The 26,486-nt window shown below is 38.0% G+C and overlaps 2 protein-coding genes across 2 annotated transcripts in view; both read left to right on the forward strand.

Moving 5' to 3' along the window:
* Window positions 1-26,486, forward strand: part of LOC123747421 (nephrin-like) — a 1,012,097-nt gene that overhangs the window by 1,425 nt on the left and 984,186 nt on the right.
* On the forward strand, window positions 1,394-3,987 carry LOC138363275 (golgin subfamily A member 6-like protein 4). Its single transcript, XM_069322285.1, has 2 exons — window positions 1,394-1,525; window positions 3,142-3,987. Exons 1-2 carry the CDS (start codon window positions 1,394-1,396, stop codon window positions 3,985-3,987), a joined length of 978 nt encoding a protein of 325 aa, XP_069178386.1.

A 26,486-nucleotide genomic window follows, 5' to 3' on the forward strand; every position in this document is an offset into this window, starting at 1 on the left:
CTTGTCTGAGCAACGCTAGTGGACTAGATCCCCTATAATCCAGAATTACAATGCATTATATTGTATTACGGTATGCATTATTTTGTATTACAGAATGCATTATAGAGGATTACGCAATGCATCATATTGTACTGCTTCCAAAAATTATTGATTACGTAGAATGGTGCTTTCATTTTGTGATGTATTGCTAGGAATTTTATGCAAATCAAGTAATTTTGTATAATATATCATTCTCTTATGAATATCATTACCACAGATATTTTTCATTCAGTTTATACTATTTCATTCTATTTCATTGTAATATGTTAAAAAAACAATGCTTTTACTCTGTTAATCTGATTACAAAATAAAATACTAAATGACTCCTACGTATTTGTTCAAAACGGTCTCTACTGCTGAAAAATACAACCAAAGACTAAAAGAAAGATTGTTTTATTTACTTTTAATTAAAATAAGTTCACAACTTTTTGAGGGGCACCCTAAAATTGCCGTCTTGTTAAGTTATGATATCGTCCACAGACATCAGTGTCTGGGAAATCCTCATGCCCACAGACAACAAACCCTGGGTAATCCTCATGCCCACAGACAACAATCCCTGGGTAATCCTTATGCTCACAGACAACAATGCCAAGGTAATCCTCAAGCCCACAGACCACAAACCCTGGGTAATCCTCATGCTCACAGATATAAATGCCTGAGTAATTCTCTTGTCCTTAGACAACAATCAATTGATAATCATCTTGCTCATAGAAAAAATCGAGTGGCTGTTCCTCTTGCCTACAGACAACAATGAATGTGTAATCCTTTTCCCAACAAACATAAACACTCCACAGGCAATTCTCACGCCCAAAGACAACAATTCCAGGATACTCCTTTGGGACAGAGTAAACAAACAGAGCAGACATAATTCTCTGTCCCATAGATCACAAATAATCGCTGGTAATACTCTCACCACAAACCACAATGTCAGAAAAATCCACTATCCAAGACACAACAATCCCTGGCTAATTTTGACGCCCACAGACCATAAATAACCCCTGGGTAATCCTCTCGCCTACAGATAACAAACAATCCTTGGGTAATCCGTCCAGAGCTGAGATTGTCTTGACTTGAGCCATTACTGTGTGCGAACAATTCCTTAATATAAGATTAAATTTTAAGGCCGGATCGTTTTCAGCTAAAAGCTATTGCTGTCGCTCTCTGGAGCATATGTGTGAATAAAACTATATAATTTCTAGTTAAATTGTATTCCCTTAGTATAATTGTATCGTGTATTTACTGAAATGAAAGTAGTACCCAAAAATACATAACCGATCTTGATATCATGTTTCGCCTCAAAAGTAATTTCGTAAAAAAATGTAGAACAGTCCAATATAAAATATGTTTTGCTGTAATGGTGTGGAGACAGAAACAAGCAACAGATAGTTCCGTGTTGGGCACGGATCACTGTCGCAACTTAAATACAGCATACTACGTTTATGAATTATACAGACCCATGCTGGGTGACACACTGGCCTTCGTGTTGGTGAGCATCTTTCCCGTGTTGTGAGTACTTTTGTTCTTAATATTGGTGCCAATATCTTACCCATGTTGTGACAACATTATGATTTAATGTTTGTGACAATACTTTACCCATGTTGTGAGCATTTTGTGACTAAATGCTGTGATAATATTTTACCCATGTTGTGACAAGTTTGTTACTTAATGATGGGTGAGATTATCTTACCCATGTTGTGTGCACTTAGATTTCTTAGCTTTAGTGACTATATCTTACCCATGTTGTGAGAACTTTATGAGCGTAAACTCCTATAATATAATTTATTATTAGGCTGTTGGTATGCAAAGAGTCAGATCCGTTCATTCTGATTTTATGTAAATTACGAGAGCTTTTAGTATGATCGAATATGTGTCTTTGAAACATGTCTCTCGATAAAATCATCGGAGTATCTAATACCTTTGATATTACTCGTGCTCTGCATGTTTATATGGAAATGACGTCCTGAATTATATCTAGAAATCTCTTAAATGTTTTGTTAAATAGTATTAGTTACACAGGCTTGGCGCCATATTTTAATAATTACTTAATTATATAATGAGGAAGAATAAATCGCAGAGATCTCAGATCTCTGTTGTTGGTATTTTGACAAATGTTTTGGTATATTGCAAGCAATGAAGGCTTCAGTACTGATATTAAAGACACTTAAACACTTAAGAGGCATTCAGTCAATTCTAGACACCTGTTAGATGATCAATGATTGATGCTACATGACTTTTCAGTCACGGTTGAATTGTTATTGCCCGTTACACATGTTGAGATCTGTGCGAGGGACTGACTGCATAGTGCATGCTGTGCACAACGTTCTGAGACACCAGATGTAAACTTAGGGCTACACCTACACTCACGAGACGCTGTCGTTCTTGACGTGTGAGGTGTTCACACCTCGCGGAATTTGATTCAATAACCAATTATTGATCATTAGATGGCCGAATCATGACACACACACACACACACAATCACATACACACACACACACACAAACACACACATACACATACACACACACACACAGTAGTGTTGTGGTGGAGACAGACTCCGTACACAGTTTCAAATATAAATATGATAGAGCCCAATAGGCTCAGGAATCTGTACACCAGTTGATTGACAGTTGAGAGGCGAGATCAAAGAGCCAGAGCTCAACCCCCGCAAACACAACTAGGTGAGTACACACACACACACACACACACACACACACACACACACACACACACACACACACACACACACACACACACACACACACACACACACACACACACACACACAATAATGTTTTTATAAATTGATCTATATCATAGATTAATTTAATAAAATATTACACACCAACACATCATATCTTACGATGTTGGAACAAATACTCTTCCAAATATTTAGCAATTCATTTAGCAATTTTTAAGATGTATTAAGAAAGGTAGATTTCAACCTGATATGTACTACAGCTGGAAGAGATCCTGCAGCTGGAAGATATCCTGCAGCTGGAAGAGACCCTGCAGCTGGAAGACATCCTGCAGCTGGAAGACATCCTGCAGCTGGAAGAAATCCTGCAGTTGGAAGAGACCCTGCAGCTGTAAGAGACCCTGCAGCTGGAAGAGATCCTGCAGCTGGAAGAGATCCTGCAGCTGGAAGAGATCCTGCAGCAGGAAGAGATCCTGCAGCTGGAAGAGATCCTGCAGCTGGAAGAGATCCTGCAGCTGGAAGAGATCCTGCAGCTGGAAGAGATCCTACAGCTGGAAGAGATCCTGCAGCTGGAAGAAATCCTGCAGCTGGAAGAGATCCTGCAGCTGGAAGAGATCCTGCAGCTGGAAGAGATCCTGCAGCTGGAAGAGATCCTGCAGCAGGAAGAGATCCTGCAGCTGGAAGAGATCCTGCAGCTGGAAGAGATCCTGCAGCTGGAAGAGATCCTGCAGCTGGAAGAGATCCTACAGCTGGAAGAGATCCTGCAGCTGGAAGAAATCCTGCAGCTGGAAAAGATCCTGCAGCTGGAAGAGATCCTGCAGCTGGAAGAGATCCTGCAGCTGGAAGAGATCCTGCAGCTGGAAGAGATCCTGCAGCTGGAAAAGATCCTGCAGCTAGAAGAGATCCTGCAGCTGGAAGAGATCCTGCAGCTGGAAGAGATCCTGCAGCTGGAAGAAATCCTGCAGCTGGAAGAGATCCTGCAGCTGGAAGAGATCCTGCAGCTGGAAGAAATCCTGCAGCTGGAAAAGATCCTGCAGCTGGAAGATACCCTGCAGCTGGAAGAGATCCTGCAGCTGGAAGAGATCCTGCAGCTGGAAGAGATCCTGCAGCTGGAAGAGATCCTGCAGCTGGAAGATATCCTGCAGCTGGAAGAGATCCTGCAGCTGGAAGAAATCCTGCAGCTGGAAAAGATCCTGCAGCTGGAAGAGATCCTGCAGCTGGAAAAGATCCTGCAGCTGGAAGAGATCCTGTAGCTGGAAGAGAACTGCAGCTGGAAGAGATCCTGCAGCTGGAAGACAACTGCAGCTGGAGGTGAACGTGCAGCTGACAGAGAGCTGCTGGACGAGTCACTCGCACTAGGCACATGAAAGGAGGGGTTGAACAATATCGATAATATGTAGAGATTGCAATACATTCTTTTCCTTTGCCTCCTTGCTGTATACCCCTTTGGCCCGCGTTCCGGTAATGGGTGAAGCGGCTCTCGTTCGAGACAAGAAGGGCTTCATATTTCTCTAGAGTAATGAAAAGAGTACTTTTGTCTTCGTACTGTTAGCATCAGCAGTGTCTTCTCTCTCTCTCTCTCTCTCTCTCTCTCTCTCTCTCTCTCTCTCTCTCTCTCTCTCTCTCTCTCTCTCTCTCTCTCTCTCTCTCTCTCTCTCTCTCTCTCTCTCTCTCTCTCTCTCTCTCTCTCTCTCTCTCTCTCTCTCTCTCTCTCTGTTAGAGTAACAGAAATCTTAGGCATCGTATCGTCATGCAGCTCTCACTAATAACAAAGTATTATCAGAGTTTCGTTTGTATTATCAGTATTATCAGTCATTATATATATATATATATATATATATATATATATATATATATATATATATATATATATATATATATATATATATATATATATATATATATATAATAAAAGGGAAGGGAGTACCACCTCTGGCTGGAAGAAGGGGGACCCATAGCCTCGGAGGAAACCACACATATCGCTCTGGAGGGAATGTAGGTCCCCTCCAATACAGTTTCTGTGTGCTTTTCTCCTACCAACCCCTTCCCCCCTTTTTTTTCCTTTATTGTGTATTTAAAGGTTACAAAACATACAAGACAAATGCCTAAAGGTTATGGATCTCTTGAAGCTCCTCCGCTTCTGGACAGGAACCGAGGACGCAGCAAGCATTTCCCCTCTGGATCGCCACACTGAGACGCTGAAACAAAAAACTGGAAGCCCTTGGGTCTCTGGTGACGTTAATGAGCTTGGAACCCAATTCCTTGAGAAATCCCAAGGCACTCTTGCCCCAGGGGCCATGCGTCTCAGACGCTATGGGAACAAAGAGGTATTGACCTTCCAGTCGCCTGTACTTGAGTGATTTAGCTGTTTCCCTGTGGTTGGCCGCCCCACCTGCTTGATCAGCTCCGAAGTGTACATAGGTGTCAGCCAGGGTGGATACACATGTGTAGTCCCACACCAACTGTCTACCCTCCTTCCATGAGTATATGGTGATGCCATCAGGGCAGGCCTTGGCCCTTGGCGAGTGTCTGGCCTTGACCCTTGACGAGTGCCAGGTCTTGGCCCTTGATGAGTGCCAGGCCTTGGCCCTTGACGAGTGCCAGGTCTTGGCCCTTGACGAGTGCCAGGCCTTGGCCCTTTGACGAGTGCCAGAGCTGTGTGTGTGGACGATGAGGCGCAGCCCGCTATACCCCGTGAATATAGCAGGATGATTAACTCTAGTCCTGGACATTATTCAGTAATGAGGCATGCACTGGCTAGTAAATCAGTAATCTAGTGTGGCGTCTGTAATAACCCTCTAGAGGTTGATAAGCCTTAAACCCAACACAAACCCATAGCGTGGGCGTGTCAGGGTAGACAGAAGATCCACATGTATTGGATCTTTGCTAACTTAAGAACTTTGATTTTGCAATTGAGAAATTCATTGCTCACTTTTGCAATATATAAAGTGGGCAAAGCAACTGCGAGTTCCATAATAATTATTTTTTAAATTTTTGGGGGATTATTTTAGAATTCCAGTTACATATTGCAAAAAACTAAATTAAATACCTTTGAGAAGTGCATGAGCAATTAGATGGCATTTAGTAATACAATTTTTTTTTGCAAATCCAAACAACTGTAAGATTAATTTATATGATTAGTTCGTAAATAAGTAACAAAAGTAAATTCAATTATGATCAGAAAATCCAGAGATAACCCAGAATAATTTCAAACTGAATCCGATTTGAAATCCTCTCAGAAATCCACCTGACACCTGGTAAAAATAAAAAGTTATAAATCAAGTTAGTAATCCAGCTAGAAATCCAATTTGAAATACAATTAAAATCCAGTTAAAATCCAGTTAGCAGTGCAGTTAAAAATCTACATGTTCGCGGAGTGGTTTTAAATAGATCGGAGGGGTGGCCTTACCAACCTTATGCAGTCTCCGTACTGGCTGTGAGGACCAACCACTCACCGCCTGACCTGCACGGTTCCAGGAAACACCGGCCTATTGGAATTCTGGAAACCTTCAATTAATAGTAAGCGAAGCTGCTTCTCTTTTGTCCGTTCTTTGTTTTTACTACCAACTGTTTCACTTCACACATTTCTTCTATTTTTTGTCGACTATTTACTTATATTCTTCGTTCAATAAAAATTGGTTGTACGTGTATATAGCCTCACCATCCACCTATACCCGCTTACACCCTCTTACATACGTCTTACATCGCTGTTACCACAGATGTAACAGAAGTTGCGTTCTTGCCTTTACACGTGTCGAGCCACGCCGAGGGAGCCGCTCTCTAAAACACGACAATAACTTAAAGCTTCCGTAGCTCCTGTGATTGGTTGCTGGGTGGGAGCTGTGGGGGGAGATGTGGGAGGGGAAGGGGAATGCTGGAAGGGGTTCTGAGGAGGGGAAAGGGGGGGGGATGTAAGGGGGAGGGGGAGGGGGGTATGGAGTTGAAGGTTGGCCAGGGGTGGAAGGGGGGGAATGTGGCAGGAGGACGCGTCTGTTTACTTGGAAACCGCTGGAATTGGATAGTCACGATTATTTATTCTCGAGCTTTGTTTTCACATCTTTGATCTTGAAGTGTGGCTCTACCTCTTTGTTTGACTCTGGTATATCTCTGTCTCTCTCTCTCTGTTTCTCTCTCTCTCTCTCTCTCTCTCTCTCTCCCTCTCTCTCTCTCTCTCTCTCTCTCTCTCTCTCTCTCTCTCTCTCTCTCTCTCTCTCTCTCTCTCTCTCTCTCTCTCTCTCTCTCTCTCTCTCTCTCTCTCTCTCTCTCTCTCTCTCTCTCTCTCTCTCTCTCTCTCTCTCTCTCATTCTCTTGCGAGTTTCCCCCTGCTAACGTTTCCAACAAAATATATCTATCGCACATAAAACAAGAGTTTTAAACACAGACAATGACGGATTTAATTATTTCCACTGACAATAAATTCAATGTTTAACCGACTACATTATTTAGAAGTTGATAAATAAATGGACGCTGTTGTGAATCCAAAATGCATTTTCAATATTCTTTGAGAGCTTTCTGATCAATTGCTAGGTATTGAAATCTACTTATAACTTAAAACCTAAAGTAACCTAAATGAGAAGTGCACCAGGTGCCACCCTGCATCAAGTTCCACCCCACTATTGTTTCTTGCGAGTATGTTGTTTGTTATAGGCAATGGTTACATTACTCACAATTATTACTATTTTTATTATTATTATTGTTATTATTATTATTATTATTATTATTATTATTATTATTATTATTATTATTATTATTATTATTATTTAGGGCAAACTGAATTTATTATTAATTAAAAATAATTAAAATATTTGCTGAGAATATTACATAAAACGAAAAAGTTGACTTTTTCCTGAAAACTAAACTCTGGAATGATGAAATAAAGTTCAGACCGAACACGATTGGTCTCATTATAGATTCGAAAAGTTAACTGAGAATTGATGGGACGCGAAGAGGAGAGAGAGAGAGAGAGAGAGAGAGAGAGAGAGAGAGAGAGAGAGAGAGAGAGAGAGAGAGAGAGAGAGAGAGAGAGAGAGAGAGAGAGAGAGAGAGAGAGAGAGAGAGAGAGAGAGGGAGAGAGAGAGAGAGAGAGAGAGAGAGAGAGAGAGAGAGAGAGAGAGAGAGAGAGAGAGGGAGAGAGAGAGAGAGAGAGAGAGAGAGAGAGAGAGAGAGAGGGAGAGAGAGAGAGAGAGAGAGAGAGAGAGAGAGAGAGAGAGAGAGAGAGAGAGAGAGAGAGAGAGAGAGAGAGAGAGAGAGAGAGAGAGAGAGAGAGAGAGAGAGAGAGAGAGAGAGAGAGAGAGAGAGAATACACAAATAAACCTCATCCATGGACCTGTAATCACTGTCGATGGCGTTGCTTCTTTCGACCAAAACAACGAATTTTGGCGTCGTTCCGTGAATTTCGCTATCGTTATGGAATCTGTTGATTATCAGATGCCAATTTAGATTTCGGTAATGCATTCTTTTATGTACACTACACGCTCTCCCAAGCATACTAAGCAGCGTCAGATATCTGCAACGCTGCAAATGTTGCATTTATGAAAACTGTGAATTTGGGTATAGGAGAGGGGAAACGCGATTGTTAATGAAGGTAAATTTTCCTTCGAAAATATTAGATTTTTCTTTTCACACTCTCTAAATTCTTTCCACTTAATTATTGTTGTGCAATATACTGATTTTGTTTTTTTATATTATATACTGTATATCGTCCTTTATACACCTATTATCGCATGTGAGTTCAGAAATGCAGGTTCGAGCCCATTTAACATCCTCAATATTTTTCTTATTAATCTATATGTTCATTCCGGGTGATGACTGGCCTTGTTTGGATAGCTATTACATGAATGGTTAACCAGTGCATGACCTTTGAGCAACCAAGGGACCGGGTCTGTGCTCAATTCCGAGCCAAAAAGGTCACCTTAACCAGAGACATTTGCATAAGTGAGAGTAATTACTGACCAGCTTTATAACATTTCTCATACAAAGAAATATCACAATTTTTCCTTGAATGTCCTCAAAGTGCATAATCAATATGAAACACGCAACAGCCACCAAAAATCAGAGCATCTACAGGGATACAGGGATTTGTCGGCAAAATAAATCCTTTAACAAGTATATGTGCATCCTTCTCTTGTCTTTTCCTAGAGAAATATTCTGTGCATCGATATTTTGGCTGGTCTCTCCCGGTCGAAAACGTATTCTATATTTACGTCATATATATAGTAATTTCGGGGCTGTAGCGTTGGACCAAAGTGTTCCTGGGTGCGTTGAACCCACAGTTACGCACTCTTCCCACGCGAGGGAGACCTGCCTGCTTGTCTCTCAGCGGATGAGCTCAACTCTCAGCTCTTCTGTGACTAGAATTGACATTATTAACATGCGCTTTCAGAGTCATGGTGTAGGTTTTCTTGAATTAACTTGAAGGCAGTAATCGTTCGTTTTTGTTGTCCACAGGAAGATATTGTAAGTTCTTCCTTGTGTCAGCTGGAAGAACAGATGTTAGAAAGAATATATACCATTATCAGAGTTATAGCAAAGAAAGCATTTACACCTCAAAATTAGATCAAATTATCAATAAATATTTCATTTAATGAATGGTATACATCAAAATAAATTAAACAGATCTAAGATAATAACATGTTAATTAAAATGAAATACAAAGCAAAACCTCAATTTTATATAAGTTATAAAATAAAACATGGAAGTATTTAGCAACGTACTCCGAGAAGACAAACATCAGTGTGTAACAGCTGAGTTGAAGAATCGGAAGCGTTTAATTTTGGTCTCGTTCTCGTTATTGAGATTGATTCCTCTATGGTGAGATTTCATCAAAATTGGCAAGAAATCCTAACAGTGAAATTGTTGTGAGTGGCTGACCCATTTCTTCACAGTAATCGCTTACAGCAAAGAACGGAACTTGTCAAAGTGGCCGCACAATATATATATATATATATATATATATATATATATATATATATATATATATATATATATATATATATATATATATATATATATATATATATATATATATATATATATATATATATATATATATATATATATATATATATATATATATATATATATATATATGTATATATGTAAGTGTAATACCCAAAGACAATATGCACCATGTTTGCGTAAGAATATTTCATCCCATCCCCAACAACTTAAAACTCAAAATCCGACCATACTAATGACTATAATATCCTCTTAGGTAGGCAATTTCTTCCACGTGAGGCCTCAACATAGAGCCGATACACACACTCGAGAGGAGGGGGAGGAGGAGGAGTAGAGGAGGAGGATTAGAGTGCCACTGCAGCGGCTAAGGACAAGAGTAATGACATAGAGTGTTTCCACTCTATTGACCCGCTCCTGCCTCCACTCTACTACTACATACACGCTCAAAGGATGGCTTGTTTATCATGTCATTCCTGTAGTTGTTTGGTCTACCTGTTCGCTTCACGCTGTCTTTCTCCTCGCTCTCTCACTCTTATGATCTTCTTGCCTCCCTTCTCCCTTTCCATATTTGACCCCATTCTTTCCTTGCTCTGTCACCCTTTGCTTGGTTTTCACTCTTTCTTTGTTGTCTGTGACTTTTTCTTTAATTCTTTACCTTAGCTTATGTTCTTATTGTTTCCTTGTTTCTGCTCCCTTTCCTTCCACCCCTCTTCCCCTTATCTTTATTTTTGCGCTCTCTTTTCTTGCCTTTATTACACTTTCCTATCTCTCTCGCTTGATCTTTGTTTTTGCTCTGCCTTCAAACATCCCACGCTCCTTCGTCCGTTTCATATTCCCTCATTCTTTATTCACATCTTTTTCTTCCATCCAATTCACCCTCATACTATCTTATCTCATCCTTTCCTCAAACTTCTCCCCAATCTAGCCCTCCTTATTCTCTCTCTCTCTTACCTCTCATCAGTTACCCTTTCTCCATTCCATTTTTGGTTCCCTTCAGCCTTTCTCGATGCAATTTACCTTCATCTCTTCACCTTATTCCTTCCCTCATTCTTTTCCCTATCCCTTTACCTCCCTCTTTTATCTCATCTGTTCCCATATCCCTTCCTTTATTGTAAGGTTCCCATCACCCGTCTCTCCGATCCCTCTCCCTTGCCATTCCACTCATTTTTCCCCATCATTGCTTCACTTTATCTCTTGCTCTCAGCCCTTCTCCTCATCCCAACTGTTTATCTCTTCTCCCTTATCCGTTCTTCTGATTCCTTCCTCTTACCTTGCTCTTCATTCCTTCTCACCACTTTCCTCTCACCTGTTCCACCTCCCTGGTCTAATACGGTCTAAGTACCGGAACAATCTCTCAACAATAACCGATGGTGTAGGGAGTAGTTCGAGGAAGTACTTGGAGTGATTTGTTGTCAGTTTGTGGGAGGAGTGTTATTATGTGTGTGTGTTTATGTGTACTCACCTATTTGTACTTGAGGGGTTGCGCTCTCGCTCTTTGGTCCCGCCTCTCAACAGTCAATCAACTAGTGTATGCCCTGGAAACACAAACCGAAACTGTCTCTATTTTCCGCTTGTTATAGCTTGTAATAAAGTTGTTACATCTTGGCTTAACGTGTTTATGACGTATTAGAACGTTGTTACAACTTGATATATTGGTTGTTATAACTGGTTAGGAAGTGTTAAAACTTGTTCGAACGTTGTACCAACGTCGTTGTTTCGGTGTGTGTTTGGCGGGTGGGTTCTTGAGCCTACTAGGCTCTATCATATCTACACTTGAAACTGTTATGGAGTCAGCCTCCCCCACATCACTTCGTATTGCATTCCATTTGACAATAACTCTGACACTAAAAAAGTTCATTCTAATATCTATGTGGCTCAGTTGGGCTCTCAGTTTCCACCTGTGTTCCCTAGTGCGTGTGCTCCTTGTGTTAAATAGCATGCCCTTATCTACCCTATCAATTTCTTTGAGAATCTTGTATGTGGTGATCATGTCCCCCCAAACTTTTCTGTCTTCGAGCAACGTGGGGTTCAATTCCCGTAGTCTCTCCTCATTGCTCATACCTCTTAGCTCGGGTACTAGTCTGGTGGCAAACCTTTGAATCTTTTCCTGTTTATTCTTATGTTTGACTAGATATGGACTCCATGCTGGAGCTGCATACTCCTGGATTGATCTGACATATGTGGTATACGAAGTTCTGAATGATTCAGTTACACAAGTTTCTAAATGCCGTTCTTATGTTGGCCAACCTGACAAATGCTGCTGATGTTATCCTCTTGATATGGGATTTAGGGGACAAGTTTGGCGTGATATCAACCCTCCAGGTCTTTCTCTCTGACTCTTGAAGAATTTCATCTCCCAAATAATAACTTGTATCTGGCCTCCTGCTCCCTGCAACTATCCTCATTACATTACATTTACTTTCTAACATTCTAACAACCATTTGCTCGACCATTCCTTCAGTTTGTCTAGGTCTTCCTGAAGCCTCAAACAGTTCTCCTCTGTCTTAATCCTTCTCATAATTTTGGCATCGTCTGCAAACATTGAGATTAGTTAGTCTATACCCTCCGTGAAATTATTTACGTATATCAGAAACAGGATAGGACCTAGTAGAGAGCTCTGTGGGACACCACTGGTGACATCACGCCAATCTGAGATCTCACCCCTCACTGTAACTCTCTGCTTCTTATTGCTTAGGTACTCCCTTATCCACTGGAGCACCTTACCAATCACTAATGTCTGTTTGTCCAGCTTATGTACCAGCATCTTATGGGGTACTGTGTCAAAGGTTTTCCGATAACCCAAGAAAATGCAGTCCGCTCGCCCTTCTCTTTCTTGCTTAATCTTTGTCGCCTGGTCGTAGGATTCTATTAAGCCAGTCAGGCAAGATTTATCCTCCCTGAACCCATATTAATAGGCGATTTGTCACGAAGTCCCTTCTCTCCAGATGTGTTACTAGGTGTTTTTCTCACGACCTTCTCCATCCCCTTGCATGGTATACAAGTCAAGGACACTGGCCTGTAGTTCAGCGCCTTTTGTCTTTCACCCTTTTTGTATATTGAGAGCACATTAATCTTCTTCCATATTTCTGGTAGGTCTCCCATCTCCAGTGACCTACTGGAGATTGTTACTGATTCACTATCTAGAGTGGCAAGCAAAGTGCCTTTGCACACTCTTTCAATACCCATGGAGAGATCCCGTCTGGACCAACAGCTTTTCTCTATCCAGATCCAACATATCTGGATGTGTCTGTGTGTATGTGTGTGTGTGTGTGTGTATGTGTGTGTGTGTGTGTGTGTGTGTGCGTGTGTGTGTGTGTGTGTGTGTGTGTGTGTGTGTGTGTGTGTGTGTGTGTGTGTGTGTGTGTGTGTGTGTGTGTGTGTGTGCTCTCTTATTTGTACTCACCTATTTGTGTGTAAAGGATCGAGAATTGACTCTTGGATCCCGCCTTTTGAGTTTTCGTTTTTTTTACAGCAATCCGGTCCTATTTCCCTATCATACCTAGTTTTAGAATTATGAAAAGAATTTGCTTCCAAAACCTGTTCCTTAAGTGCATTCCATTTTTCGACTACTCTCACGTTAAAAGAAAACTTCCTAACATCTCGGTGACTCATCTGAGTTTCCAGCTTTCACTCATGTCCCCTCGTTCAGTAACTATTCTGTGTGAACATTTCGTCTATGTCCACTCATTTGGACATAGACGACGTTGGTTTCCTTCAAAGGCCATCCCACTCTTGAAAAACTCTCCAGACACCAAGAATAACGCCTTGAAGGAAACCAACGTCGTCTATGCCTTCAAATGCCCACTTGGGGACTGTAAGCCCCAACGAACTCAGTATACAAGCAAGAGAACAACGTCTCTTTCCAGGCGATAAACAATGCATAAGCAACAGGGCTCCATCAAGGAACATATAATCTCTTTTCACAACCAGACCATCACCAGTGAAATCTTTACAAACAGCACAGAAATCATCGATAGATACAGCGATAGCAGGCGGCTCGACATCTGCGAGGCACTGCACTTCAGAATGTCAACACCAGCAATCAAAAGGCATTTAATGCACAACTATATTCTACCCACTTCAAGACTCCGAACCAATATAGAAGCATCAAGAAGAAATGTTGATGCTATGGGCCAATAGGCCTTCTGCAGTTACTTCCATTCATATGTGCCATTGGTTTTGGTATTATCATGTGTAAATGTCAATCACCTCACCCAAAACTTTTGTAACACTTCAACCACCTCACAACCTCACCCAAATGCGAATATAAGTATGGATGTGTGTTTACAGGTTACAGCTGTGTGTGTAAGCGAAGTCTTTGAAAACGTAATAAGTTATTACGAAACGCGTTCATGCGTCGCGTCAGATTAGAAATAAAAATGAATTTTTTAGAATTGATTCTTCAATTACCATCGTCAGTGAAAAGAAACATAAGAAATATTGAGAAAATTCATGTTAGAATTATTAATCTTACCTTTTCGGTTATATTTAACAACATATGTTTACAAGAGAGACTGCTACCAAAATTTACTAATATATATATATATATATATATATATATATATATATATATATATATATATATATATATATATATATATATATATATATATATATATATATATATGTCGTACCTAATAGCCAGAACGCACTTCTCAGCCTACTATTCAAGGCCCGATTTGCCTAATAAGCCAAGTTTTCATGAATTAATGTTTTTTCGTCTACCTAACCTACCTAACCTAACCTAACCTAGCTTTTTTTGGCTACCTAACCTAACCTTACCTATAAATATAGGTTAGGTTAGGTTAGGTAGGGTTGGTTAGGTTCGGTCATATATCTACGTTAATTTTAACTCCAATAAAAAAAAATTTGACCTCATACATAGAGAAAAGGGTTGCTTTATCATTTCATAAGAAAAAAAATATAGTAAATATATTAATTCAGGAAAACTTGGCTTATTAGGCAAATCGGGCCTTGAATAGTAGGCTGAGAAGTGAGTTCTGGCTACTAGGTACGACATATATATATATATATATATATATATATATATATATATATATATATATATATATATATATATATATATATACATATATATATATATATATATATATACATATATATATATATATATATATATATATATATATATATATATATATATATACATATATATATATATATATATATATATATATATATATATATATATATATATATATATATATATATATATATATATATATATATATATATTTATATATATGTCGTACCTAATAGCCAGAACGCACTTCTCAGACTACTATTCAAGGCCCGATTTGCCTAATAAGCCAAGTTTTCATGAATTAATGTTTTTTCGTCTACCTAACCTACCTAACCTAACCTAACCTAGCTTTTTTTGGCTACCTAACCTAACCTTACCTATAAATATAGGTTAGGTTAGGTTAGGTAGGGTTGGTTAGGTTCGGTCATATATCTACGTTAATTTTAACTCCAATAAAAAAAAATTGACCTCATACATAGAGAAAAGGGTTGCTTTATCATTTTAAAAGAAAAAAATTATAGTAAATATATTAATTCATGAAAACTTGGCTTATTAGGCAAATCGGGCCTTGAATAGTAGGCTGAGAAGTGAGTTCTGGCTATTAGGTACGACATATATATATATATATATATATATATATATATGTCGTACCTAGTAGCCAGAACGCACTTTTTGGCCTACAATGCAAGGCCCGATTTACCTAATAAGCCAAGTTTTCCTGAATTAATATATTTTCTCAAATTTTTTTCTTATGAAATGAAAAAACTACCAATTTCATTATGAATGAGGTCAATTTTTTTTATTGGAGTTAAAATTAACGTGGATATATGACCGAACCTAACCAACCCTACCTAACCTAACCTAACCTATCTTTATAGGTTAGGTTAGGTTAGGTAGCCGAAAAAGTTAGGTTAGGTTAGGTTAGGTAGGTTAGGTAGTCGAAAAACAAATAATTCATGAAAACTTGGCTTATTAGGCAAATCGGGCCTTGCATAGTAGGCATAGAAGTGCGTTCTGGCTACTAGGTACGACATATATATATATATATATATATATATATATATATATATATATATATATATATATATATATATATATATATATATATATATATATATATATATGTCGTACCTAGTAGCCAGAACGCCCTTGTCAGCCTACTATGCAAGGCCCGATTTGCCTAGTAAGTCAAGTTTTCATGAATTAATTGTTTTTTGACTACCTAACCTACGTAACCTAACCTAACCTAACTTTTTCGACTACCTAACCTAACCTAACCTATAAAGATAGGTTAGGTTAGGTTAGATAGGGTTTGTTAGGTTCGGTCATATATCTACGTTAATTTTAACTCCAATAAAATAAAATTGACCTCATACATAATGAAATGGGTAGCTTTATCATTTCATAAGAAAAAAATTAGAGAAAATATATTAATTCAGGAAAACTTGGCTTATTAGGCAAATCGGGCCTTGCATAGTAGGCTGAGAAGTGCGTTCTGGCTACTAGGTACGACATATATATATATATATATATATATATATATATATATATATATATATATATATATATATATATATATATATATATATTTATATATGAATAGGCTCATACATAAGAAAATCGGAATACTGTAATCTCCTGAAACTCATAATGTTTGAGTGCATGAATCGCGTTTAAACAGGAATCAAGGTAGACAATATAATTTGTGTTGTGATTAGAGAACTCTCATTAATTTTAACGCTACGTGAAATAGTGTGAGAGAGAAAACAATTGATTTCCGGATATTAAATTAGTGTTGTATACTCCATGCGAGGGACACGGAAAACACTAAGTTGACGATGAAGCTTGCATATATTTATATTGTCAGTAAGGTTAATTTCGGTTATGTTAGGTTAACTTAGGTTAACTAAGATTTTGGTTGTGTTAGGTTAGGTAAGCTATGGTCTGGTTATAGTTAGTTTATGTTTTTTTAGGTGGTTATTTTCAGGTTAGGTTAGGTTTGGGTACGTTAGGCTAGATACAGATATGTTATGGTTAGGTTAGGTCCGGTTAGATTATAGTAGATAAAATTGGTGGAAATTTGATACTTGTGTGCTCAGGTTGAATCCATGTTGAAGGATTTAGTTTATGTACATCGAGAAGATTCGTTACAGAATCATTAATTTAAAACGTTCTGTTGTTATCAAAGAACTATGTTTAAAAGTAGAACTGCTAACAAAATACACACATACACGCACACACACACACACACACACACACGTAAGGGGGGACATGATCACAACCTACAAAATCCTCAGGGGAATCGACCGGGTAAACAAGGATGAACTATTCAACACTGGTGGGACGCGAACAAGGGGACACAGGTGGAAGCTGAGTACCCAAATGAGCCACAGAGACGTTAGAAAGAACTTTTTCAGTGTCAGAGTAGTTAGTAAATGGAATGCATTAGGAAGTGATGTGGTGGAGGCTGACTCCATACACAGTTTCAAATGTAGATATGATAGAGCCCAATAGGCTCAGGAATCTGTACACCAGTTGATTGACGGTTGAGAGGCGGGACCAAAGAGCCAGAGCTCAACCCCCGCAAGCACAATTAGGTGAGTACACACACACACACACACACACACAAGCACAAGCTTGACCGTACCTTGTCAAGCACAAGACGAAGCTGGAAAAAGTCCAAACGTATGCCACTTGACTAGTCCCAGAACTAAGAGGCATGAGTTACGAGGAAAGGCTGCGGGAAATGCACCTTACGACACTGGACGACAGAAGAGTAAGGGGAGACATGATCACAACCTACAAAATCCTCAGAGGAATCGACCGGGTAAACAAGGATAAACTATTCAACACTGGTGGGACGCGAACAAGGGGACACAGGTGGAAACTGAGTACCCACATGAGCCACAGAGACGTTAGAAGGAACTTTTTCAGTGTCAGAGTAGTTAACGGATGGAATGCATTAGGCAGTGATGTGGTGGAGGCTGACTCCATGCACAGTTTTAAATGTAGATATGATAGAGCCCAGTAGGCTCAGGAATCTGTACACCAGTTGATTGACAGTTGAGAGGCGGGACCAAAGAGCCAAAGCTCAACCCCCGCAAGCACAAATAGGTGAGTACACACACACACACACACACACACATATATATGTATATATATATAATATATATATATATATATATATATATATATATATATATATAATATATATATATATATATATATATATATATATATATATATATATATATATATATATATATATATATATATTTAATATATATATATATACTGACAGGTACGGCCACCATGGCCTACTCTGCCAAAGCACAGGGGGATGGCACTCGAGGCACAGTGAAGTTAACGACATTATCAAGAGGAGCCTCACCACAGCTGGATGCCCAGCTGAAAGAGAGCCCCGTTACCTAACGCCCCGTAACTCTGATGCTCTTATTGGTCGCCCGGATGGTATCACAGTGAACCCCTTGAAGAATGGCAAGCAGTTGGTATGGGACTACACGTGCGTATCAACCCTGGCTAACACCTACATTAACCTCAGTGTTGCACAACCAGGTGGCGCTGCCACCCACAGAGAAGCGGCCAAATCCCGTAAGTATAGAGAACTAGATCACCACTACAATTTTGTCCCCATTGCTTCTGAGACACTCGGCGACTGGGGTAAAAGTGCTACCAGTTTTTTGAAGGAACTGGGTTCTAGGCTCATTGAAACAACAAGGGACCCAGGAGCTGCAAGATTTCTTTTCCAGCGCCTCAGTGTGGCGATACAGAGGGGAATTGCGCATTGCATCCAGGGTTCCTGCCCGTCATCTGAGGAGCTGGAGGAACTCGACAACCTATGGTAACCATCTTTGTAACCCATATGCAACTCCTTTTTTGTAACAAAGTTCAAATAAAATAAATATATATGTGTACATATATATATATATATATATATATATATATATATATATATATATATATATATATATATATATATATATATATATATATATATATATATATATATATATATATATATATATATATATATATATATATATATATATATATATATATTATTAAATATGACCGAAAAAGTAAGATTAATAATTCTAACACGAATTTTCTCAATCTTTCGTACATTACGCTTCACTGTTGGAGGTAAATCAAAAATCAATTCTCCAAAATTCATTTTTATTTCTAGTCTTTTATTTCTAGAATTGAGAAAATTCGTGTTTGAATTATTAATCTTACTTTTTCGGTCATATTTAATAATATATGTCTACAGGAAAGACTGCTACCAAAATATACTAATATATATATATATATATATATATATATATATATATATATATATATATATATATATATATATATATATATATATATATATATATATATATATATATATATATTAGTATATTTTGGTAGCAGTCTTTCCTGTAGACATATATTATTAAATATGACCGAAAAAGTAAGATTAATAATTCTAACACGAATTTTCTCAATCTTTCGTACATTTCTTTTCACTGTTGGTGGTAATTCAAAAATCAATTCTCCAAAATTCATTTTTATTTCTAGTCTGACGCGACACTTGAGCGCGTTTCGTAAAACTTATCACATTTTCAAAGACTTTAGTTTAAACATACACAACTGAATAGAACTTACACATCTCCGATTTGTTTATATCTACATTTGAGTGAGGTGAATGGGGTGAGGTGGTATTTAATAAGGTATTAATTTCATCAACACAAGACAGAACACGAAACAATGGGTATTGAATAGAAGTGATTGTAGAAAGCCTATTGGTCCATATTTCTTGATGCTTCTATATTGGAGCGGAGTCTTGAGGTGGGTAGAATATAGTTGTGCATTAATTGGCTGTTGATTGCTGGTGTTGACTTCTTGATGCGTAGTGCCTCGCAAACGTCAAGCCGCCTGCTATCGCTGTATCTATCGATGATTTCTGTGTTGTTTACTAGGATTTCTCTGGCGATGGTTTGGTTGTGGGAAGAGATTATATGTTCCTTAATGGAGCCCTGTTGCATAAGCAACAGTTGCATAATTAATATGCCTCTGTCTTATCTGTTCTCCTTTCCAATAGCTCACTTACTCCCTACCCTCTCACAGTTTTACCTTCCCATAACCTAGTGGCTATGGGAACGGAGAAGATGAAGGCTCTTACATCTGTCCCAGCTTCAACCATTCTACCATTTCTCAGTTCCCCTATTCAAACTATTTTTATTCCGTCACATCTTTCCATTTTTCAAGCTTTTCCTTTCTTCAACACTATACCTTCCACAGTTTTCTTCCTTTTTCGCCTTTCTCCCTCATCCATCTCTTCCCCCTTTTTCTTTTCTCCCTTCATTCCAGTTCTCACCCTTCTCCATTTCTCTATCCTTCTCATTTCTTCTCTTTCAGCTTTTGTAACTTATCCGACTTCTTTCAGGTCCCCCTTATTTTTAGTTTTCTTTCGCTTCCAGTTCTTCACCTTTCTCATTTCTCTTTCTCTCTTTGGCTCCTCTTCCAGCTCTTTCCTCTCCATACTTATGTCATCATCATTACAACCATTACTCATTTTCCATTTACATTCAGATATTTGAATTGTTTACACGATAGCAAATTCATTTAAAATACGTTGATGTTGAGACCATCATAGAGACAGTATCATCACTTTAAATGAAAATACTTTTTTTTTTATCTCTCTCATTTCCAAACTTTTTATTTCTGTCTCGTTGGTAGAGAGGACGTCTCTATTTGTCCGACCAGTCAACATGTTGATGATATACACGTCCTTAACAACTTTCAATTCAAGTCCATCACTCGTAGGTAATGTCATCAGTACGAGTTTGTAGAGTCGTCACGCACCTCATCATTATACTCTGTTCGAGGCATTGTATAGAACTATAGATGATTCCTAATAATTCTATCCAAACATATTATCGAATCCACTGATGGAAAAAACATAATTTTAATTTTTGTTGTTGTTTTTTTGTTTAACTTTACCGACACCATCATAGTTTGTGATATGATGCACTCAGAAAAGTTGTTTCCTTAACACAGGAGGTATTACTTATAGTCTTTTCTATAAGTAACATCTCATTATTCTTATGTTTAAGGAAACATAATTGTTTAATATTGCAAAATTTCTTTAACATTATTAAAATTTAATATCTAAAATTTCATCTTCATGTCACTTTTACATATTCTACGAGCTTAAAACTAACAAATACGTCTTATTAATGTTAATTTTGAAATGTACATTGCGTCATCTGAAGATGTGCAATGTTGCCTAACCTGCGTCACATGTAGATGGGCAATATACGAATATTGAATTAAAACAGAAATTAATGATTTAATGATTTAACTGTTAGTTTGAAGGCAAATGACAGGACGCCAGAAATATATATTTAACACTTTCACGAAACAACCTAAGAACTTATTTAGAATTAATCCAAACATTATATTCCTTCAGGTTGGCTTAATTTGAAAAACAAAACACTCCTTAATTGAAAATACTAAAACACATATATATTTATTGACGAAGGGCGATCAGATTAGTTGAATAAAACAATTAAGATACGCATGTATTAGCTCATATCTCCGGCTACTGAAACACTGGAAATAGACAACGACAATAAATTATTTCACGTAAATACGCGATTAAATAATATCACATTGGTCCTTGCATATATATATAGATATATACCAGTGTGTAATACCGCTGGCTCATAATACCTAATTTGCATATACATCTATAATTACAATCTCCACTGTTCCGAGACTAACCTTGATTACAATCATATTAAACTCAGCGTATACACCACTGAGTTAACATCTGTTAGATTTAGACGGCTGAAATAACAAACTACGTCTTTAATAATATCTAGTTCTAAATAAGGTTATTTCTGTCTTACTGGGGTTCTTTATTATACCTCAAATTGGTCGCATTGTAATTATCATTGTACATATGCATGGAAGTTGTATTTCCATAAAATATTCCATCTTGTTATTAAAACTATTTTGGCCACGGGTTGAACTGGGAAATAGCCGGCGTTTTAATAAGACGAGAGATAACTCGATCGTGAATTATCGCTTGAGGGAAGAGTGTGGCCAACAAACCAGGCAGCAACCATAGTGGAGTGAGAGATAGAGTAGGAAGTGTAAAATAAATACAATGAAAAGCCTGTTTATATGAAAACTTTGAGAACTCTGTGTAATATCAGAGGCCCACGACCCTTCTTCTTCCGTCTCCTGCCAACAAATGTAAGAAAAATCGCTGGAGCAAAGAAAGAACGGGACAAGAGTCTGCTGAGGTTACTGGACCAGCTCGGCTATGATGGCTGGCCTCACTAACCAGGGGATCATCGAGGAAGGCTGACTCTAATTCCAGGCTGCAGAAGTGAAACATTTATATAAATTCTCAACAGAGACTGCTGCTGTTGCCTATATACATATGCGATTTCAGTATTTCATGTGCATTAACCAGAAGTGGGATTTCGCTGTTTGCCATGACCACCATATTGTTATGGTTATAAATATTTATTCAAACAATAGAGGGCATGTAGTGATTAATATAGGAATAATATCAGAAGAATCTGAAGAAGCTGTTGTTGCACCCGGATTATATATAAATTTTATATATAAAATCAAATTTTATATATAAATTAACAAACGTTCACAAATTATATATAAATATATTTAGAGTAACACTTTGTATGATGTGTTATTCTGAGGAATCATCGTTACCTAAAAAAATTTATTTGTCTTCGTTCACTTGGACTGATCGGTGCGGTGATGTCCTCACTTCTTACAGGTTGGGGATCAATCCTCCATGTTCTAAGTGGCTGGGTACTATTTCTTTCCTCCGTCTTATCCCAATTACTTGTCCTTATTTCCCCCATCCAAACACTGGTTTACCACTTTCTCCTGTTTGCCTCTTTTTAATATCACTTAGAACTTCCTGACACTTCAAATTAGGAAAGTCTAATTTGCCAACTTATGTAATATTTATATCTTTTTGACAATATTTAAAAAGATTTGATGATATTGTGTCATAGCATGACGTCTGATTTTTGCTAACTCTCATCCTTCAATAGATTGTGTTTGAGAGTATTTTTGCCTTTGATATTACTTAACATGATCATGTTAATCAGGCATTTCTGAGCTTTACATTTCCTATGGTAAGCCGTGTTTAGGTTATGGAGTTCAGTTTCGGTAACAATTCTCCAGACTAAACATGACAGAGATAAATAGAACAAAATTCTCAATCTCTATAAAATGACACAAGTAAATGATGATATAATTGAAGTATGGAAATAGATTAATAATTATAACATTGGAAACGTAAATAGGTTTCTAAATATATCAACATCAAATTGAGCACGATAGAATATATACAAATTAAATGTTTCGATTCATAATTTTCTTTTTTTTAGTAAAGCCTGTTGTGGAAAGAGTTATTTTGATATCTGGAGCGTACTGAGAAGTAAATTAAGATAATTGCAATTGCTGGTTTGCTTGAAGCGTAATTTAGACAAACGTGATTTTAGGTCTTTATAAATAAGAACGGAACTACATAAGCCAACAGGCTTTCTGTAGTTTTCTTTGATCGTATAATATTTAGCTTTCCAAAGAAGCCAATTATACCATTGTGATGCCCAATGAGCAAATGTCCTTGTGTAAACAACACCGATTACTATGGTACGAGTGTAAACATGAGCAGTATCGAGGAGTTTGCAGTTTGTCGTTGTTGTTTTAGATTTAGCAAAATTTGCAGGTTGCATAGGTTATAGTGAGCCCGTAATTGAGTTCGATTATTCGCGATAACCTTGTTACTGTGCTAAGTATGATAATACTTATCACAGTAACAAGTACTTTAATAAATACTGTGTTGTTTGTTATTCAGTTCATATTATATCGTCTTTATGAGGGGTCACATAACTTTATCATCAAGACTCATTACACTGATAATGACTTACTTGGGATTACCTACCAGTAGGTTACCTACCAGTAGGTTTTAAACCTACCTTTTGTTTTAAAACCTACCTACAAATCACCTACCTGGGATTAAAAGCGATAGATGACTCAGATATTCTCTCTCTCTCTCTCTCTCTCTCTCTCTCTCTCTCTCTCTCTCTCTCTCTCTCTCTCTCTCTCTCTCTCTCTCTCTCTCTCTCTCTCTCTCTCTCTCTCTCTCTCTCTCTCTCTCTCTCTCTCTCTCTCTCTCTCTCTCTCTCTCTCTCTCTCTCTCCCTGTTTAATTCTCCAACCTTTGTTCAATTATTTCAGTAGTGGAGATTAATTTTCTGTTATATCCAGCCAGGTATATATGCAGACGGCAAGGGGGGAACCTCACTAGCAGGAAACCATTCAAAATATTATTTTACAATTGGAAAATTTGACTTTTTTTAATATGTGAAACTTAATCTATTGTTTGTGTGAATGATCGGAATAAAATACTATTACTAATAATAGTATTAATAATAACAAAATGTAATATAATATTTGCCTCCTCTCTGTCGTTCTACCTTCCATTCCCTCCTTCTCTTTTCTGGGCTCCCTTCCTACCTATTCCACTATCTCATGTTCATATTCTCTCACCTCTCTACTTCTTCTCCCTCTTCCACCTCCTCCATCTTAGTTCTACATTTTCCGCTTCTTTCTATACTCTTCTTCCTTCAATTCCTCATCTCTAAAAACCCGCGAGAAAGTGAAACTATAAACAAACTTGTGTACACAGCAGAATAAACGCAGTTCTGAGAAGTACTTGACATGCACTCATTCAACAGCTCACGCACTCAACTACTCTGGAACCAGGTGAGGAGGTCAAGTGTCTCCTTATACCTCAGTTAATTAAAGAAAAAATTGCTCCTAGATAGAGAACGCAAATGTAATTATTTGAAGCAAAATTATAAAGTGAACAAAAGGAAAAAATATTTAAATTACATTAATAATGTTTGACCAATTTAAAAAAATTAAGATAAAGTGTAATTCAAGTACAAAAATAAAGAAATTGTAAGAGCAGACAAAAAAATAACCAAGATATACAAAATAAATAATAAATTAAAAAAGTGAGAATGCAAAACAAGCAAACATAAAAATCACATAACAAAGTTAACATTACTTAAAAATATATTTACAAAATATTTAAACGAGCTACAAGAAGTGCATAACGTAAATTGGGAAGGGTAGCGAAGGGTTTTTATCAGGGGAAAGTGCCAAGCCATTACGACTATCTAACATTTGGATGGGGTCATTATAAGGATTTTGGGATGGAACTGTTGGGGAGAAGGAATGGTGCCCAGCCACTTGAATGGTCGGGGATTGAACACCGACCTGCATGCTGATAGACCGTCGCTCTACGGGGTCTAGCTCAAGTGGTTGGGCCGCTTACTAGGAAACAAACAAGAACAAATTACAGTACGATTAACACACAAATATTATAACGTTTAAAACAAGCGTTTACATGTAACAGAGTCTGTATAACTGGAGTATACATGTAACAGAGTCTGTAAAATAGGAGTATACATGGTAGAGCAAGTGAAAAACGTGTATTCATTATAGTGTTTTAAAAAAACGTATTCATGTTACAGTCTGTAAAAGAAGCAAATATATATTACAGGGTCTCAGAAGCAAGCCTGTACATGTTGCAGAGTCTTCGAGGCAACCGTTGTGATATGTTGCAGAGTCTTCGAGGCAACCGTTGTAATATGTTGCAGAGTCTGCGAAGCAACCGTTGTAATATGTTGCAGAGTCTTCGAGGCACCCGTTGTAATATGTTGCAGAGTCTGCGAAGCAACCGTTGTAATATGTTGCAGAGTCTGCGAAGCAACCGTTGTAATATGTTGCAGAGTCTGCGAAGCAGCCGTGTACATGCTGCAAAGTTTTCGCAGTGAAAGTTATTATCTGCGATACGAACACAAAATCATGCCGGAGTCTGTGAAACAAGTGAGCACATATCAGAGTCACCTGCATAGTAGTGTAGAGGCTCAATAAAGCAAGTGATTCACGCGCCTAAATTTAATTAAATGTGATACGCGTGTATAAATGGAATTAAGTGTGATGCAAGTGTGTATATTAATTAAATGTGATACAGAGATGTAGACGTAATTTAGTGTAATGCAGGTGTAGGTACAGATTACGCCACACTTAATTGTGAGTGTGGAATAGGAGTGTGAACGCCATTACCAGCGGCCAGAGTGTGACCGGGTCAACTGTAAAACCTTGGTTGGGTTCCCGTTTGGGGCCTCCAGAGTCTCCCAGTGAACTCAATACAGTTTTTTATATACATTTTTTAATAAATATATACAAGTGTGTGTGTGTGTGTGTGTGTGTGTGTGTGTGTGTGTGTGTGTGTGTGTGTGTGTGTGTGTGTGTGTGTGTGTGTGTGTGTGTGTGTGTGTGCGTGTGTGTGTGTGTGTGTGTGTGTGTGTGTGTGTGTGTGTGTGTGTGTGTGTGTGTGTGTGTGTGTGTGTGTGTGTGTGTGTGTGTGTGTCAGAAAGAACTCCTCCGTGGAAGATTCGAACCTTAGACTGCCAGGGACAATGAAACTCTTTGATAAGTCCAGTACTCTGACCACATGACAACCACTGTTGAAAGTCATTGGTAGCCGAAGCTATTTCCCCAATGACCCAACAGCACTAGGGATCCACAGACCAGAAGCGCGTTTTCATCAAATACAATTCACTTATATGGGAGAACGCGAGCCTCAATTGTAACTCATGCAAGTTTGTGTTACAATTGAGGC

Source organism: Procambarus clarkii, chromosome 10 (genome assembly GCF_040958095.1).
Source record: "Procambarus clarkii isolate CNS0578487 chromosome 10, FALCON_Pclarkii_2.0, whole genome shotgun sequence".
Classification (NCBI taxonomy): Eukaryota; Metazoa; Arthropoda; class Malacostraca; order Decapoda; family Cambaridae; genus Procambarus; species Procambarus clarkii.